Source organism: Myotis brandtii, unplaced genomic scaffold (genome assembly GCF_000412655.1).
Source record: "Myotis brandtii unplaced genomic scaffold, ASM41265v1 scaffold806, whole genome shotgun sequence".
Taxonomy (NCBI): domain Eukaryota; kingdom Metazoa; phylum Chordata; class Mammalia; order Chiroptera; family Vespertilionidae; genus Myotis; species Myotis brandtii.
In genome coordinates this window covers 1,950,187-1,967,190 of record NW_005371249.1, presented here as the reverse complement: position 1 = coordinate 1,967,190, position 17,004 = coordinate 1,950,187, and the positions used below count along the sequence as shown (strand labels likewise).

General features: G+C 50.8%; 2 protein-coding genes across 8 annotated transcripts in view; one reads left to right on the top strand and one right to left on the bottom strand.

Annotated features, from left to right (window-relative positions):
- The first annotated feature begins 6 nt into the window (after positions 1–6).
- On the top strand, positions 7–4,648 carry CREB3 (cAMP responsive element binding protein 3). Of its 6 annotated transcripts, none has more exons than XM_005883975.2 (10): positions 7–552; positions 633–770; positions 867–1,014; positions 1,089–1,156; positions 1,271–1,360; positions 2,350–2,456; positions 2,566–2,634; positions 3,772–3,859; positions 3,953–4,037; positions 4,118–4,648. In XM_005883975.2, exons 2-10 carry the CDS (start codon positions 642–644, stop codon positions 4,420–4,422), a joined length of 1,089 nt encoding a protein of 362 aa, XP_005884037.1. In that variant the 5' UTR covers positions 7–552; positions 633–641; the 3' UTR covers positions 4,423–4,648. The 6 variants fall into 6 exon arrangements, with proteins under 6 accessions (XP_005884037.1, XP_014386961.1, XP_014386957.1 ...); XM_014531475.1 differs by having other exon boundaries at positions 858–1,014; XM_014531471.1 differs by having other exon boundaries at positions 7–532; positions 858–1,014; positions 3,772–4,037.
- GBA2 (glucosidase, beta (bile acid) 2) overlaps positions 4,511–17,004 on the bottom strand; it is a 13,307-nt gene continuing 813 nt past the window's right edge. For both annotated transcript variants that reach the window (XM_014531468.1, XM_014531469.1), the window contains exons 2-18: positions 16,411–16,994; positions 12,832–12,923; positions 12,192–12,307; positions 9,244–9,462; positions 8,469–8,708; positions 8,129–8,231; positions 7,818–7,971; positions 7,606–7,731; positions 7,238–7,410; positions 6,900–7,004; positions 6,588–6,695; positions 6,350–6,501; positions 6,143–6,249; positions 5,850–5,992; positions 5,653–5,768; positions 5,376–5,567; positions 4,511–5,083 (exon numbers count right to left, since the gene is read on the bottom strand). In XM_014531468.1, coding sequence (XP_014386954.1) covers positions 4,868–5,083; positions 5,376–5,567; positions 5,653–5,768; positions 5,850–5,992; positions 6,143–6,249; positions 6,350–6,501; positions 6,588–6,695; positions 6,900–7,004; positions 7,238–7,410; positions 7,606–7,731; positions 7,818–7,971; positions 8,129–8,231; positions 8,469–8,708; positions 9,244–9,462; positions 12,192–12,307; positions 12,832–12,923; positions 16,411–16,994 — 2,946 coding nt within the window. In that variant the 3' untranslated portion in view covers positions 4,511–4,867. The remainder of the gene's footprint in view (positions 5,084–5,375; positions 5,568–5,652; positions 5,769–5,849; positions 5,993–6,142; positions 6,250–6,349; positions 6,502–6,587; positions 6,696–6,899; positions 7,005–7,237; positions 7,411–7,605; positions 7,732–7,817; positions 7,972–8,128; positions 8,232–8,468; positions 8,709–9,243; positions 9,463–12,191; positions 12,308–12,831; positions 12,924–16,410; positions 16,995–17,004) is intronic.

Here is a 17,004-nt window from a genome sequence, read left to right as displayed (position 1 = left end):
GCTCGTTCTCCCGGTGGCTCCCGAGATCCGGCCTCGCCCTCCCTTCGGCACTCTCTGGGCCACTTCCGTCCCCGGAACGTCCCCCACCCGTGGGCGGCGCCCTGGGCCCGCGCTCTATGGTTGCGGGGACTGCAGGAAGCTGCTCTGGCCCCAGCTCTCGGTGCTCGGGATCCCACCGAAGACGGGCCACCACTCCCGGCAGGAAGCGAGGGTGCGGCGCAACCCGGGGGAAAAACGCTCCGACTGCGCTCGAGTTCCCCTTTAGTCTCTGATCCTCCGTTTCCTTAGCCCGGGGCGCAGGCGGAGCCGGGGGCGCAGAATGCCCGCCCTCAGGGTGTGAGGAGGCTGCAGGGACGTCCCCTTTATTTGCATAGCTCCCGGGACGTGGCGCCGCACGTAGGCCACTTCCGCGTTCCCGAGAACTCCAACTCCCAGAATGCCTCGGGGGCCTGCGTCACTTCCGCTGTGTTGGAAGCTGAGGAAAATCGAGACTGGGAGGCGGAAAGCCGGCTGAACAGGGAGTACCGGATAGGTGGGGCCGGCTTACAGTCGGTGGGTGTTGTGCCTGGGATTCGGGGTTGGGGCCAGGTGGAGGGCTGAACTCCTGTGTTTATGTCCATTTTTCCCGGTAGATTTCCCATATGGAGCTGGCGTTTGACCCGGGTGAACAGGACCTGCTGGGCTTCCTGCTAGAGGAAAGCGGAGATTTGGGGGCGGCACCCAATGAGGTCTTGGAGGCTCCGCTGGACTGGGAGTTGCCGCTTTCTGAGGTGGGTGGGGGCTCTGAGGCCGGTCGGCGCGGGCCGGGGTGTTCGTGGGGCATGGGTGGTGATAGGTCGAGGACTGTTCATTTGAACCCCGTGCAGGCACTGAGCGATTGGGACGTCGAGGATTTCCTGCGCTCCCTGCCGAGCCCCCCAGCGTCGTTGAACATTTTCAGCAACTCTAATCCCTGTCTTGTCCACCATGACCACACCTACTCTCTCTCCCAAGAACATGTTTCCATAGATCTAGGTGAGCATGAAATAGTGAAGTTTGGGGGGAAGGAGAGGACTCAAGGGCCTGGCTATTCACTTTCCCTTTTGCAGATAGTGGGAGCTGTGGAAAAGAGGGGGTCCAGATGACTCCCCTGCACGTGGAGGACCCGGAAGAGCAGGTACTGGACTTGAGTTTCAGGAGGATTGTTCCCACATTGCAGAGGTGGGGCCGGATCCCTCCCTCCTCTCTGACATCCCCTTGCTCCTCTGCTGCCCACCTTTCCTAACCCCAGGAGGTTGTTGGGCTGATCCTGACAGATGAGGAAAAGCGGCTATTGGAGCAGGAGGGGCTTACTCTGCCTGGAACGCTGCCTCTCACGAAGGTAGGACTTCCATCGGTTGAGTAAAGGCTGGAGGGGGGTTGTGAGTCCCAAGTAGGCCAGTTCTGTTAATTTTATCAGTAACTTGAAAAAGGACTGAAGTGAGAAATTTAGCAAATTTGCTGTTAATAGGAAACTGGGGGATGTAGTTAGTATGCTAGCTGCAGGGGGAGATCCTGGTTTTGTGGGGCTTACACGAATTTGTGTGTTCTCTTTAAGAAAGAATTCAAAAGTATTAGTGCGTTAGTAGTATAGGGACTTGGAAAGGACTGCAAACAAGGGGTCCTGACACTTAGACTTCACTGGCTTCATGGTAATCCATCTATAGCTGAAAGGTAGAGTTAAGTTTTTAGGCTGGATTAAGTAGTATAGCAAGAATGAGTGGCAGCTTCACAAGCATGATATACTGTGATGAAATCATTATTTACTGGCAAAGATTAAGAAATTTTAATTTCTTCAAAGCATGAATCAGCATTGTGATATGGTTACTAAGAAGGTGGATGGGGTTTGGAGGCTATATTAAGAGGTATTGCCTCTAGAAGGGCAGTTCCTGTCTTGTTCTTCATTACACTGGCTACACCACATCTTACTGTCCAGGTTTGAGCCCAGATATTAAAAGGATGTGGTCCATTCTGAGGAGATAAATGAGGTAAATTTTTGCCCAGTTTAACTTAGGAAATGTTGAGTGCCCTAAAATAGCTAAGGACCATTAATTTGTTCTATATGGCCCAGAGAGTAGGTATTAGGTAAGTGCAATGGGTGGAAGGCAGGAGTTGGCTCAGAATAAGGAAGATTTTTAATTAATAAAATTGTTAAAAATGGTCTGGCTTGTGAGGGTGTTAACAGCGGGTCCTCGGAGGCATTCAGTCAGAACCAGAGTGCCTATTGGTAAGGGAGGCTGTAGAAGGGATTCCTGCATCGGGAAGATGATTGAACTCAGTTACCTTCCAACTCTGGTCTGAGACCCCCTTTCCTTGTATTCATTCTCTCAGATGGAGGAACAAGTTCTGAAACGAGTGCGGAGGAAGATTCGAAATAAAAAGTCTGCTCAGGAGAGCCGCAGGAAGAAGAAGGTGTATGTGGGGGGTTTAGAGAGCAGGTATGACGGGAGAGGGACTCTGGGGTTGGGGGAACAGAAGTAGTTGGAAGTGGGAGGTTTTTGAAGAGAGGAGCCAGGCCATATCCCCACATCCCTGTTGTTCCCTCAGGGTCTTGAAATACACAGCCCAGAATCTGGAGCTACAGAACAAAGTACAGCTCCTGGAGGAACAGAACCTGTAAGCACCTCTCTATAACATCACTCCCTCTGCTGCTGTCTCTTTTTTCCTGCTCCACACTTGATTTCCAACTGGGCAGCTCCTACATGCAAGGCCTGATTCTTTGCCCTTATTTGGTTTCTGATTCTAAGCTCACAGTAATGGGGAATACATTCACACATAACGAAGGATAAGTTAAGTATCAAGAAAGACAAGAAAGCCCAGCTGAAGTGGCTCAGTGGTTGAGTTTTGACCTATGAACCAGGTCACAGTTCAGTTCCTGTTCAGGGCACATACCCAGGTTGTGGGTTCGACCCCCCAGTGTGGGGCGTGCAGAAGGCAGCCAGTCAATGATTCTCTCTCATCATGGATGTTTCTCTCCCCCTCTCTGAAATCAATAAGAATATATTTTTTAAAAAGAGAGAGTAAGAAAGACCTCATAGGGCAGATGACATTTAATAATAGGACTCTAGGAGTTGGGGTGGGGGTATAGAAGGAGAGGAGCGTTGTAGGGAGAGAACACAGCGTAGTTCAGTTTGGCTGGAACCCTAACATAGGTGAGTTGGGCCAGAGGTAGAGAATCTAGACTGCCTGGTGAGGGTTATGTGTGTAGCTAATTAGGCAGTGTAGAACCACTGACTATTTGCAAAGGAGTTTAAGTCAGGGCAGGGCAGAGGTGTGTATTTGTTTTAATGAGGAACTTTAGGCATTTTGTCCACAGAGAGGAGGAAGTCATTTGTAAAAATAGGACATAAAGAGAATTACTCTGTTTCTAGGTCTCTCTCATGTATACAGGAGGTATACATGTTATTAAATTTAAAATTTTTTAAAAAATATATTTTATTGATTTTTTACAGAGAGGACGGGAGAGGGATAGAGAGTTAGAAACATCGATGAGAGAGAAACATCGACCAGCTGCCTCCTGCACACCTCCTACTGGGGATGTGCCCGAAACCAAGGTACATGCCCTTGACTGGAATCGAACCCGGGACCTTTCAGTCCACAGGCCGATGCTCCATCCACTGAGCCAAACCGGTTAGGGCAAATTTAAATTTTTAGAGGCTCTAGTGCACAGATGGAGGGGTGGCCTTAACAGAAAGGTTTCATTGTATCTCAGGGTGCCAGGATAGGGCTGCTCACTGTCCCCTCTTCTTCTAGGTCCCTCCTGGATCAGTTGAGGAGACTCCAGGCCATGGTGATTGAGATATCTAACAAAACCAGCAGCAGCAGCAGCACCTGTGTCCTGGTAAGGATGGTGATGGAAGGAGAGATCCTTCTCCCAGGTGCAGGGATGGGTGCAATCCAGAGCTCTTCATCATTTCCTTTTCTTGTGTTCCAGGTCCTACTGTTCTCCTTCTGTCTCGCCCTTGTACCTGCTATGTACTCCTCTGGCACCAGGGGGAGCCTGCCAGCTGAGCATGGAGGTGAGGGGCTTGAAGATAGTATTATGGGTGAACTAGTGGGAGAAGCCTGGCCTGCTTCTAAAGAGTCTTTTTCTTCTCAGTATTATCCCGCCAGCTTCGTGCCCTCCCTCATCAGCTGGAGCTGTCTGTCCTGCAGTCGGAGGAACCAAAGGATAGCTCAGACCATGAGCTCCAGGCTCCTGGCAACTCTTGCTGCCTGCCCTCCCACATGCCTCAGGCTCCTGGCACAGAACCTCCCCTGAAGTTGCCACTCCCTGATCCCTTTTCAAAGTTCGCCTCCCTGGGTCCCATCGTTCTCCTGCATGCAAATCTCACAAGAGAAGGGGAATGGCTCCCTGCCCACAGCCCCATATCTGTTATCTTGCAGGGCAGATACTCAGGCTAGATGGGAGGCCAAATGAAAAGGAATACGAGAAGGCTAGTTTTAGCATCTGTGCCCCGTCAGGATGCCTTAGGGCTCAAACACACCACACTTACCATCTTTCTGGGTCTTTTATTTGTACCCATGTATGTCTATCACCCCATGAATGGACCTGGGGGAATCAATTGACCTTGAACATTTCATGCAGTGAGGGGATGGGATGAGGAAATAAATAAGTAAGTGATTCTGATGCCTGGGTTACCCTCGACCCCTTTACTGGTGTGAGTTGGTGGGGAGAAGGGGAGGGGAGCATGATTGTCCTAGTGGCTCAGGGTTGCAGAAGACGGGGGATAGGGAAGAGCAAATGCCATGTGGGATTTATGTTAGTGCCTCCCTCCCATAGTTCAGGGGGCTCACTCTGGACTTAGGTTTGCCATGACTTCCTTTGGTCCGAGTTTAGACCCTGTGCTTAGTCCTGTGCCCTGGATGTTTGGAACTCAGCCTTTTTATGCTGCTGCTGCAGGGCCAGCTGCATGGCCCAGATGCTCAGTGGCCGCATGTAGGCCAGAGAGCGGAACACTCGCTTTTGGCAGTATGCCTCCGGGGTCTGGAAGCCCAGGCCCAGGCGCTCCCACACAGTACGGTAGCAGCCTTCAGCTGTCTGGAAGCCCTCGCAAGTCAGGCCCTGTAGGGAGAGATGGCAGTCACATTAGTTGGCACCCCCTGAATAGTCTCTTTAACTGGACAGATGGAGGCAATGGGGTCTCTGCCCTCAGGCAGTTCCCAGCTAACGGGGGAGATAAATTTAACCCACAGGCAGATGACTGAAGGCAGGAGATGGAATGCATGCCAGGGGAAAGAGGGAGGCTTTCTAGGTGAATAAGATGGCATGGGTTAGGCAGTACAAATAACTGAGGGCTGAGGAAGTGCTGGGCCATGAGACAGACGGGGGAGAGATGGGGAAGGCAGTGCATTACCTCCTGGATCATGGTGGCTGCCAGCCCATAGACCACGCCCACCCAGACTTCATCAGACTGGACACTGGATCTATCAGGGACACCCTGGGGCTGCATCCCATTCACAGCCCCCATGGTCCCTCCTGCAAAGGCCTGGACATTGAATTCAAAGATAGTTTGGAGAGCACGAACCACGTGTTGGGTAGGAAATACCTAGAGGGGCAAAGGCAGAAACAGTCTCTTAAACTTGCTTCTTCCAAGAAAAACCCACCTGGTTCCTCCTCCTAGTCTCTCTCACCTCAGTTTCTCCTTCTCCTAGGCCACTAGCCCTCAGGAACCACTGGCCAGCACACTGGTCAGACATGATGCTACAGGACTGGGGCCGAGAGCTGCAATCATAGTTGTAATAGCGGCCTGGAGTGGAGGAAGGGCAAAAGTAAGTCTCTTTGTGTTCCCACAGCTGCCTTAAGACTCCTTAGGAATCCTCCAACTCACCATTCCATAGCAGTCTCTCATAGGCTTGCTGGCCCCGGCTAAGGATGGAAGAAAACTTATCTTGAATGTCCTGTGTCCCACACAGAGCAGCCATCTGGACCATCATAGCCACAGCTGCCAGCCACAGTCCTCCACAATAAGCACTGATCAGGAAAATGGGTTTAGGGGTCAGACTTGGCAGCTCCAGCCATTCCCATGCTATATAACAGGCAATGAGTCACCCTTCCTTGAGCCCACAGTCCCTTAGTGCTTAGTTGCCATCTCAGGTCCCCTGTAAATCCCCTTCCCCCAACCTGGGGCCTGTGGTGACCCAAGCATCATAGGTCTGGTCTGCATAGCCTCCATTTTCAATGAGTCCATCTTGGTCCTTGTCAAACTTCATTTCAGACTCCATCACGGCCTAGAGAGGGACCAAGAGAGTGCAGACCTAGATACTAAGGAAAGACAGCCAGCTATCTCTCCCCAAACACCAGTCATGCCCCTGTACATGCATCCCTTACCAGACACACAGGCCACATGTCCCTCAGGAAGCCCTGGTCCCCTGTCAGGTAATAGTCCCGATAAACCTGCAGCACAAACTTCAAATTCAGGTCTTTCCAGTCAGCAGTATCATGGATCACATACGCATTGACCCGGAGCCATGGCTCGTCATCTGCAGGAGGGAAGGGAACCTGGTTTATTTGCGTTGGTGGTAGGGAAGAGGGAGGGAAGCTGACCTTGAGGTGGAAGGACTTTTACCTGGGTCCCCAATATCATGGGGGATGACATTCCTCCTTTTCACAGGTGCCATTACCCCACTCATCAGGTACCGTCGCCATGTCAGGTCTTCCCCAAGTGTGGCCAGAGCTGGGGGAGCAAACATACAAGTTGTGGGGGGGTGGGGGGAGAATGGGCAGTCTTGGGGTGGTGTAGAGCTGTGTGTAACCCCAGAAGGAAACCAGTAAATAGGGTATAGGTTATGTTGGGGGGAAAAGACAATGTGAGGGACCACAAAGGTTCAGGGGTCAGGAGAAGCTAAGGGGGCAGAAGAGGCACAAAAGAGACCCTCACCCATGTCATACTGCAGGCTGAGCTCGAGTTTGGGCCATAGCATGATGAGGGCGAAGGAAGCGTAGAAGTGGACATCATATGTGTTGTACATGCGATATTCCTGGCCTGGAGGAAGGAGGGATACACACTGTTGCCAGAATTCCTCTTCATGTTCCCCTCCCTACCTAGCTTGTCCTCTGGAGTTGGGGGTGGGGCACTGTCACACTCTATACCTGCCAGTTACCCCTCATCCCAACCAATGACCTGGGCAGGCAACACTCACCGCCCTGCCTGGTGGTAGGGCACTAACTGGCCTCACAGATACGGCCTGCCATACTATGGCCACCAGCAGCCCATACCTTCAAGGTAGCCAAATCGACCATACTCCGTGAGGAGGGGGCGGAGCTGACACATGTTCCCTCCCAGCTCCTCTGGTAGGGAGTCCTCAGGAACTTCCAGCCATACTGTGCCTCCATCAGCCAGGAAGTAGAGTTCATTGAAGAGTGCAGATTTGTACCAGGCAGGCAGGGATCTGGGGAGTCAGGAGGGAGTGGTCTAATAAGTGTGGACCTCCCAGGAAAGGAAGGACTCTGGGGTTCAGTTGAGTGGGGGCACCAAGTGAATCCCAGCTATACTCTGCTGACTTTGGTGGGTGGAGAGTGAATTAAGGAGCCCCAATTGGAGTGTGAGTGCCTGGGAGGAAGGGAAGAGATGGCCCCATTGACACCTGTCATCCAGTACTGGGCTCTGCCAAGCTGAGATCCTCTCTTCCCAGCCTGCGTATTGGCACAGTGCATAGTGACTAAGGGCGGGTGCTGCATCACCATCTGAGCCAAAGAACCTTGTGTATCGCCTGGGGTGAGAAGAAAGGGGAGGGGTAAGAACATGGGCTCCAGGTCACACCCTACCACCTTGGATCCCTATTCTCTGTCCCCTCACCTGTAGTAGACCTGGCCCTGAGCTCCAAACATGATTCTGGGCATGTCCCAGGCCAGTGAGAACTCCAGGCGGCACCGGCCTCGAGGTGGCAGCTTACTCGTAACACACACAGCCCCAGCGATGCCTACCCCTTTCTGCGAGAGGGTGCTTCGACCTGAGAGAAGCACAGAGGAATCAGCACAGACACCTCCTTCATCCCCAAGGATCCCTAAGACGGGAGCAAGGCCAATTCATTACCAGGCCTCCCACCCTGCTCTCAAGACAGGGACAATCTCTTTTCCCACCACCTCCCTGTTAGACCCCCCCATCACCAGCGGGGGAGTCCAGCTGTCCATCCTGAAGTAGATCCTGCCACACCTGCTGCCCAGTGCCGTCAGGGTCAAAAGCTGTGATGTGGGTTACCGTCGTGTCTGCCTGTTAAAGGGCCAAAAGCTGTGAAGGGAAGCTCCAAAGAATGCTGGCTTCAAACTGCTCAAGCTCCTGTTACATATTCCCACCTCCTCCAAGTTCCACAGGCTTATGGGCTGTGGTGAGAGTGGGACTCAGGAGTCTAGGAAATGAAGAGACCACGGTGGAATGGGGTGGGCTCTGGGGCTGGTTGGGAGTAGGGGTTCCAGGTTAAGGTATAGTATAGGACAGGCGGCTCCGTACCGTGAGTCGTGCAGCCACAGCCATCGTGTAGGGATTTGGAAGGGTTGGATGATGCAGCAGCAGCCCCCGAATGGTCTCCCCATTACGCTCCAGACAGAAGGGTTCATTCCACAAACCCCCTGAAGCATCGTCCCCACCTCCCAGTCCATTCCGCATGGAGAACATGATGGACACATCCAGGGCTTCATCACCTTCATTTTCCACATCCCACACAAAGACTCCTACAGGCAGACTGCTGTCCTGGGAACAAGAGATCAGACTCAGATGGTCCCAGTGTGGCTCCTCCTGGGCCCACTCCCCATGATCAAGCCTCGTACCAAGGACCTGACTCAAATACTCCCAATATATTCTTTTTTAAAAAGTAGTTGTTTTTTTTAATTGAGAGAGAGGAGAGGAGAGGGAGAGAGATAGAACCATTGATAAGAGAGAAACATCAATCGGCTGCCTCCTGCATGCCCCCTACCGGGGACCAAGCCTGCAACCCAGGTATGTGCCCTGACCGGGAATCAAACCAGTGAACTCCTGCTGCATGGGCTGATGCTGAACTTACTGAGCCACACTGCCCGGGCCTCCCAAAATATTCTTGATTTTCACTAGCATCTCCCCATATTCCCAGGCAGGCTATCTACCAGGAGACAGAAGACCAGTTGGGCAGTGGTCCTGGAAAACCAGTATGATGTTCATGCTCCAACCCCTTTCACAGGTCATGGAATTTCCAAGAGACAGATCCCAGGGAAGGGAGGACAATGGAGGAAACACAGAGAGGGAATCTCACCTGGTAGTCATGGGGCAAGATGGGTGTGATCTGGCGGCAGGTGAGGGTGACATTCTGGCCAGGAAGCTGATAGACAGTCCAGGCTCGGGGATAGAGGGCATGGTAGAATGCAAAGAACCCACACAGGCCCCAGTTCCAGCTGCGCAAGACACTTGGGCGCTCCACGGACAGGACTTGCTGGTACACAGTCTGCCCTTCCCGACGCAAGCACACTGTGAACTAAACCAAGAAAGAAGATAGGCTAGAACCTGGTAACCCACAGGCACTTCACACTAGTCTCCCTCTCTTCCAAATAGCTCCTCTGCTTCCAGAGCCTGCAATGGTTACCACTGCATCACAGCCTCACTCACCCCCAGGCCTCTCCCCCAAGCTGAGTCACCACCACGTCCGGCCTCCTCTATTTATCTCCCAGACTTCCTCTCCCTTCTCACCACTGTGGTCTTCTTGCCCTAAGCCAGCCCTCACCATCTCTGCTTTTACCCTCCATCCCTACTCATCTGGGTATCAGTTCTTTCTTATAGACAAATCAAGATATGCTAGTCTGTGTTTATGTTTCAGTGACTCCCCATGGCCTTTAGACTAAACTCTTCTACCTGGATTTCCAGACCTTGATCTGGCCTGTCCCTGCTCATTAGACTCATTACCTGTTGAAGCACCTATATTCTGGTCATATCAAATACTCTGTGCCTTGAGCACATTACATTTCCTCCATGCTTTTGCCCATGCTCATTCTAAATCTGGTGAAACGCCCCCGTCTTTTTAGGCCTAGGCCAAATACCATCTCTTCTCTTCAATCGTTGAGTCATTCTCCTGTGTATCCCCCTATGCCTCTAGTGTGTGACAATGTGTTTATTTACATTCTGACTCTGACTGCTCCATGGGTTGAGGGCAGGGACCCTTTCTAGTTCACTGAGGTCCCCTCTCCAGCTGTGACTCCCAATCAGTCCGGCAGCGTTGGCATGAGTAGGAAGAGAAGGGCAAAGTCTGCAGCAGTGTCCCTTTTTTCTCAGTGTCCCTCTCATTTTGGCATTGATGTGGTCTCACAGTGTCTTCTTCTCAAAGTCCCCTAATAAAAATTTAAGTTTGCCCGGCCAGTGTGGCTCAGTGTTGAGCGTCAACCTATGAACCAGGAGATCACAGTTCGAATGCTGGTCAGGGCACAAACCCGGGTTGTGGGCTTGACCCCCAGTGTGGGGCGTGCAGGAGGTAGCTGATCCGTGCTCTCTCATCATTGATGTTTCTATCTCTTTCTCTCCCTCTCCCTTCCTCTATAAAATCAATAATTAATATATATATAAATAAAATTTAAGCTTTGCCTGGCCAGGTGGCTCAGTTAGTAGGCATCCCATATACCAAAAAGGTTGCAAGTTCAATTCCCAGTCAGGGCACATACCCAGGTCACCAGTTCGATCCCTGGTTGGCACGTATAGGAGACAACCAATCAGTGTTTCTCTCTCCATACCCTTCTCTCTAAAACATCAATAAAATTATGCCCTCAGGTGAGAATTTGAAAAAAAAAAAAGATTTAAGCTTCTGGAGGGTAGGGCTATGAAGGGTTGATATCTCTTCCCTTGGTTCAGAGTATGTCTGATATTTTTAAACATATATAAAAAAATAGTTTTGTGTTTTTGTAATAGTAGATAATGGTTAAGACCATGGCTCTTTAAAAAAAATTTTTTTTTTTTTTATTGATTTCAGAGAGGAAGGGAGAGGGAGAGAGAGAGAAACAACAATGATGAGAATCATCGATTGGCTGCCTTCCACACATCCCACACTGGGGATCAAGCCTGCAACCCGGGCATGTGCCCTGGTCAGGCATCGAACCATGACCTCCTGGCTCATAGGTTTGATGCTCAAACACTGAACCACAAAGGCTAGGCAAGACCATGGGCTCTTAACCACAGAGGGAACTGAATCCCAGTACTTCCCTTTACCAACCATATGATCTTGGGCACGTTACTAAACTCCTTTAGATCTTAGTTTCTTCTTCTGTAAACGGGTATAATAATATACTTACCTTATAGGATTGTCTTTAAGTATTAAATATTACACAAAAGTTCTAACACATGTTAAGCATGCAATGACTACTTTAACTGTAGAGTCATGATTCTGGAAGGCATTCCCCTCGGGATACCTGAGTGATGAGCCAGAAAGGAAGCTTGGGACCATTGGGCAGGGTTGGTAAAGCTAACTAGGAAGGGCACTGTCATTAATTGGACTCAAGGTCTGCTAGTCATTTCTCCTTTGAAGATGAGCTGAAGCTGGAGGCATCCCTTAGACAGGAAATAGGAACTTGGTGGACAACTCAACATGAGAGGTCACTAGAGAGATGATGAAAAGTAGATCACATGCCTCTGGCAATCTCAGCCCAGGAAGGAACAGAGGGAAAAGAAGCAAAGCTTCAGAAAAGGGAAGGCTAGAAATCTATGCTTGGGAGACGAGGGGCTTCCCAGGCCCTCAGCCAGAGAGACCAGAAGAGTGATCACCAGCAGAGGAGCTGACCTCTGGCTGAGGGCTGGCAAATCAGGGTGAGCAGTTGGTGCTTTATATGCATCTGTTCTCCTCATGATTTGCAGACATTGGTTTTGTTTTCCCTTCTGGTCCTACCATGTGTTCTTTCAAGCAGGTGAAGTGATCTGGGAATTCTCTGCACTCTGTGGCTGAGTACTGGCTCAGCGAGTGGAGCTGGGGGGCAGCACGTAGGTAGAAGGTATTTATTAGAAAAATGGAGGGCAGAGGTGCCAGGGCTGTAAACTCTTTCAAGGAACGTGTACTCTGTGAGTGTCTCATTCCTGTAGTACACAGGGCTGGGCACACAGGAAGCATCCTGAAAGGACTTATTGGACTGAATCATTTACACATCTGCCTGCCACATCCTACATGGCTAAGAGGCCCTTCCTGGCATGGGAGGTACTGTCTTGGCCCTCTCCTCCACCACTGGCTCTTACTTGGTCAGCAATGACTGTCCGGTGCTGGTACATTCCAGGATTAAGCTGCCAACGACAGAACTGGCCTCTCCAGCCTCGGGTTATAGTGCCTCCTCCGATGCCACCCAAGGGACAACCTAGAAAGAGAATCAGGACCATGACTAGGGTAATGGGTAGAGGAAAACAAGCCCATTTCTCACTTTCTAGACTATAAAGATGGGTTCCTCTAAAAACCATGGGCATATGAAATCAACATGTACACTTTAACTTATACAATGTTATATGTCAATTATATCAATAAAGCTGGGGGGGGGACCCCCTAGGGCAGTGGTTCTCAACCTTCCTAATGCTGCAACCCTTTAATACAGTTCCTCATGTTGTGGTGACCCCCAATTTCATTGTTACAAATTGAACATAATTAAACCATAATGATGAATCACAAAAACAATGTAATTTTATATGTGTTTTCCGATGGTTTTAGGCGACCCCTGTGAAAGGGTCATTCGACCCCCAAAGGGGTCGCGACCCACAGGTTGAGAACCGCTGCCCTAGAGGATGGGGGCAGTAAAGCTTGCCTAAGTGGAAACATCTTTGCCTCACTCTGTGCCCTCTCTGGAGGCTGCGCCCTCACTGAACAGGGCAGAGCTGGGGTGGGGCTCACCATAGATCTGTCTCAGGGGTACAGAGTTGATGAGGTCGATGAAAGGTTTCTTCTTCTCCACCTGAGTCTTCTGGTACCACCACTGCAAGTACCTGAGGAGCAGGAGGCAGTGTGATGGAAGGGGTTGTGGGCAAGTGCCTTCCCGGCTGCAGTCGCCTACCTCTTTCTGGACACCCAGCTGTGATTTCCCATCACATGTTCCAGGGATCCCACCTTTGCTTCCAAACCTCCTCCTCTCAACTTCTCTACAGATCAAGGTCCCCTCATCTTCCCAGTCCCCAGCTTACAGTGTGGGACTGTCTTTGTTTCTTTTCTCTGTTCTCCTCAGGAGCTTTCTGATCTTTCCTCACCTCTAACTCCATTGCCACTGCTTTACTCACCCCAGCAGCTTTTGTCCGAGGTGTTGAAAGGGCCAGTTATGATTTCTAAGCTGTAAGTTTTGTGATTTTGCTCTCTTGTAATATCCCAGTAAAGTCTTAAAAAACAACAACATTTCCCTGGGCTTGTCACAGCTCTGTGTCCCACAGGCAAATGATTCTGTTTGGGATTCAATGACATCTGTCCTAGACCATCTTCTAATCTTACTTTCTTGCAACCCTGCCCTCTCCCAGTTCTACTCCCTACCCAGCCATTTTATATTCACTATTCAAGCACAACACTTATAACCATGAACTTGTGTAAGTAACCCTTCTGAGCCTCAGTTTCCTCATCTACAAAATGAGGATACCTCCTGCCCTACCAAACTACCCACCTCATGGAATGAGCAAATGACATAATAGGTAGGAAAGCCATAAAGTGGAATACCTGTGTCAGGTATGATCATTACTTGTGCATACACTATCTCAGTTCCCAATCAGATGCTGTCTTGTTATTTCAGTGTTCCTCACGTGAGTCTGACATACTTTTAAGTTCCTTGGGGAAAGGGACAGTGACAACGACTAGATGATTATTACCCATTGCTTCAAGCACAGGGCAGGGCACATGGTCTGCAGTCAATATTTGCTGAATTTACATATGATTGTACAAACAGTGGGGCATAAGAGAGATGAACATAGACAGGAGCAAGGGGAGGAGAAATGTGCATAACGAATAGGGAAGTTACATTCTGGGGGTAGAGGGAAAGGGAGGGAAGACAAAGATGAGATGATGGGAAGGCAGACGATCCTTCCTGCCAACTTAGAGGAAACTGGACTCTGAAACTAGAGGCCAGAAAGGACTGGTGAAGGGAAAGAGAGTGCAGTGGGCAAAGGGCAATGAGGACGAAATGCAAGATATGAGGAGAGGCAGAACAAAGGAGTATCTGGTATAGAACTGGCACTTAAACATTTATTGAATGAATGGACGCTGTCTGGGAGAGCAATCAAAATTGAGTTCTTACCACACTGAGGCCAAGAGAACTCTGTCTTTTTGGAGCTCCTGATTCGAGGACCCTCAGTTCAGCTTTCTCTTAGGTTTCTCCCATTCCCCGAATTTAGCAGCTGACCATTCTTGACCTATTTGGCCTTTCCATAATTTCAGCCCCAACTTAAGAATTATCATTCAGAATTCTTCCGTCTCACCCCTGTTTCTCCCCAGAGCAGGACCTCATCCCACTCCAAAAGCCCTGTGTCAGTTGCCTGCACCCTATGCTGATATGGGAAGCCAAGGTCCAGGGGCCTGAGCATAGCTTCAGGCCTCTGATTCAGCTCATACACAGGGACAGAGGGGTAGGATACCCACCTGCTCTTTTTTTTAATCCTTGCCTGAGGATATGTTTTTATTGATTTTAAAGAAAGGGGAAAGGAGAGATAAAGAGATAGAAACATCGATGAGAAACATCTTTAAAGAGAGAGGAAGAGAAAGAGAGACTGGGAGAAACATCAATGTGAGAGAGAAACGTTGATTGGTTGCCTCCCGTATGCACCCCAACTAAGTATGTGCCCTGACCGGGAATTGAACCTGCAACCTTTTGGTGTATAGCAGGGGTCCTCAAACTACGGCCCGTGGGCCACATGCAAATACAAATTTTGTACTTGTTCCCGTTTTGTTTTTTTACTTCAAAATAAGATATGTGCAGTGTGCATAGGAATTTGTTCATAGTTTTTTTTTAAACTATAGTCCGGCCCTCCAATGGTCTGAGGGACAGTGAACTGGCCCCCTGTTTAAAAAGTTTGAGGACCCCTGGTGTATAGGATAATGCTCCAAGCAACTGAGCCACCATCTGTTCTTGACCTCAATGTCCCCACCACATGCACCCCAAAGTGCTTCTCTTAGCACCTTAGCTCTACATTCTATTTTGACCCAAAGGTTGGGCTAGGGATGACTGTTCTCTACTGGCCACCCACAGTTACTAGCAAAGGAGAGGCATTCCTAGGTGGCACCAGGCCCTTCCCACTACCCAGGTCTGGGGTTAGGTAAACGGACTCCCCACCCCAGCCCCAGAGCACTGAATGGGAAAGGAAAGGATCCATTTATTTATTTTTAAAAATCCTCACTCGAGGATATATTTTTTCATTGACTCTAGAGAAAGAGGAAGGGATGGGGGAGGGATGGAGGGAAGGAGGGAGAGAGGGAGAGGGGGAAAAACACATCGATGTGAGAGAAACATCCATCGGTTGCCTCACGCACGGGCCCTGACTGGGAATTCAACCCTGGACCTTTCGGTGAACGGGACGTCCCTCTAACCATTGAGCAAACCAGCCAGGGTAGGGAAGCACCCTTTGGCTGTCAGGGCTGGGTTTCACAGCCTTCAAGCCTCCCTCCGTGGCTCTGTGTTTACTGTGTAGAATGACTCAGGATGGCCTCAGGGGGATGCTTTTTGTCCTCACATCCACCTGTTCCTGTTAATGGGTCTTGGTCTCCCGTCTCTAGTTTTTTAATTCAGTGGGGATATGGAGGGACCTAGAGGAGTTCTACAGCCAGAGTAAGCTCTTCGGGTGTCTGCAATCCTTGGGTAGGGAGTGCGGGGGCAAGGGAGACACCGGGCAGGCTCTGGAAGGCTATTCCTAAGAGCTCTGGGGACACCTATGGCAGTGCCTCTCTGATCAGAGGGCCAGTCTATCTCAGAGTAGAGTGAGCAGCACCCCTCCTCACCCTCTCAGGATTGAGAGAGCTGGCAGCCTTGGAACTAAAGCGTGATGGGTGCTGGACTGTAACGTGGTGTGCCTCAATGAGGTACTGAGAATACTCCAGCTGCTCAGGGGATTCTGAGACCCACCCCCGCCCCAATAAAACAACATTGTGTCAGTACCTCAGCAGCCACACTATCCTTTCCTATCCTACAACACAGAGCTAACTCCAAAGACCAATCTTTGGAAAAGAGGGCGTATGTGAGAGGGAGCTTAATGGGAAAGGCTGGCTGCAGGCCTAGATGTTTCTGCTCTTTCCTACTAAAAAGGCAAGTTACTGGGAGTAAAGGGTTGCAACAAGATGTGACCTGGTCTTACTCTTCAAAATCAAGGCTTAGAATCTGTTGGGGATAAAAGCCACTTGATTGGGTCAAGGCACATCCCTGCTTTCTCACCCCTTCCCACTTCTGCTGGAAGTCTCGGGCTGGAACCAAGTGAAGCCTCGGGACTCTAGGCAGTGGGATCTACTCACCTCAAGCCCATGCCCAGGTGCTTTATCAGGTTGCTGAGGGAGATGTCATTGGCATTAAAGGGTTTCCTCTTCTCGGCAAACTCATGAGCCAAGCAGATGCGCCAGCCAAAGGAAGGCACCTGGTAGCCCTTGGCTCTGCCCTCGTAGGAGGCCATCAGCTGCCCAGGGTCCTCCGGATTGCTGCAGCCCCGCTCATCTCGGGATCGGCTGTCCTCAGGGCTCTCGCCGTCGGTGACCTGCACAGCCTCAGAGTCTCCAGTGTCTTTAGCGCAGTAAACCTGTGGGTCCCCTTTGGCACAGCTGGTCTGCTCCGAGGCGGGGACTCCGGTCCCCATGCTCCCTGGATCCTGGGTCCCCACGACCTCGATGGCCCCAGGTCCCGCGCCTTCTGATACAAAGTATCTCGCCAGCCAAGTGCAGAGGCGGGTGCCGACTGTTGTTAGGTGCCGTCCTGGCGGGCCGGCCGCTGGGGGAAGCTGCGGTGAGCAGGTGTCTCCGTGTAACCCCGGAGCTGAGGCTGCAGCTGCGGCGGAGGCGACAGCAGTGAAGCCGCCTCGAGCTCCCCGTCGTCGTCTCTCCGGGGCCTGGGCGGGA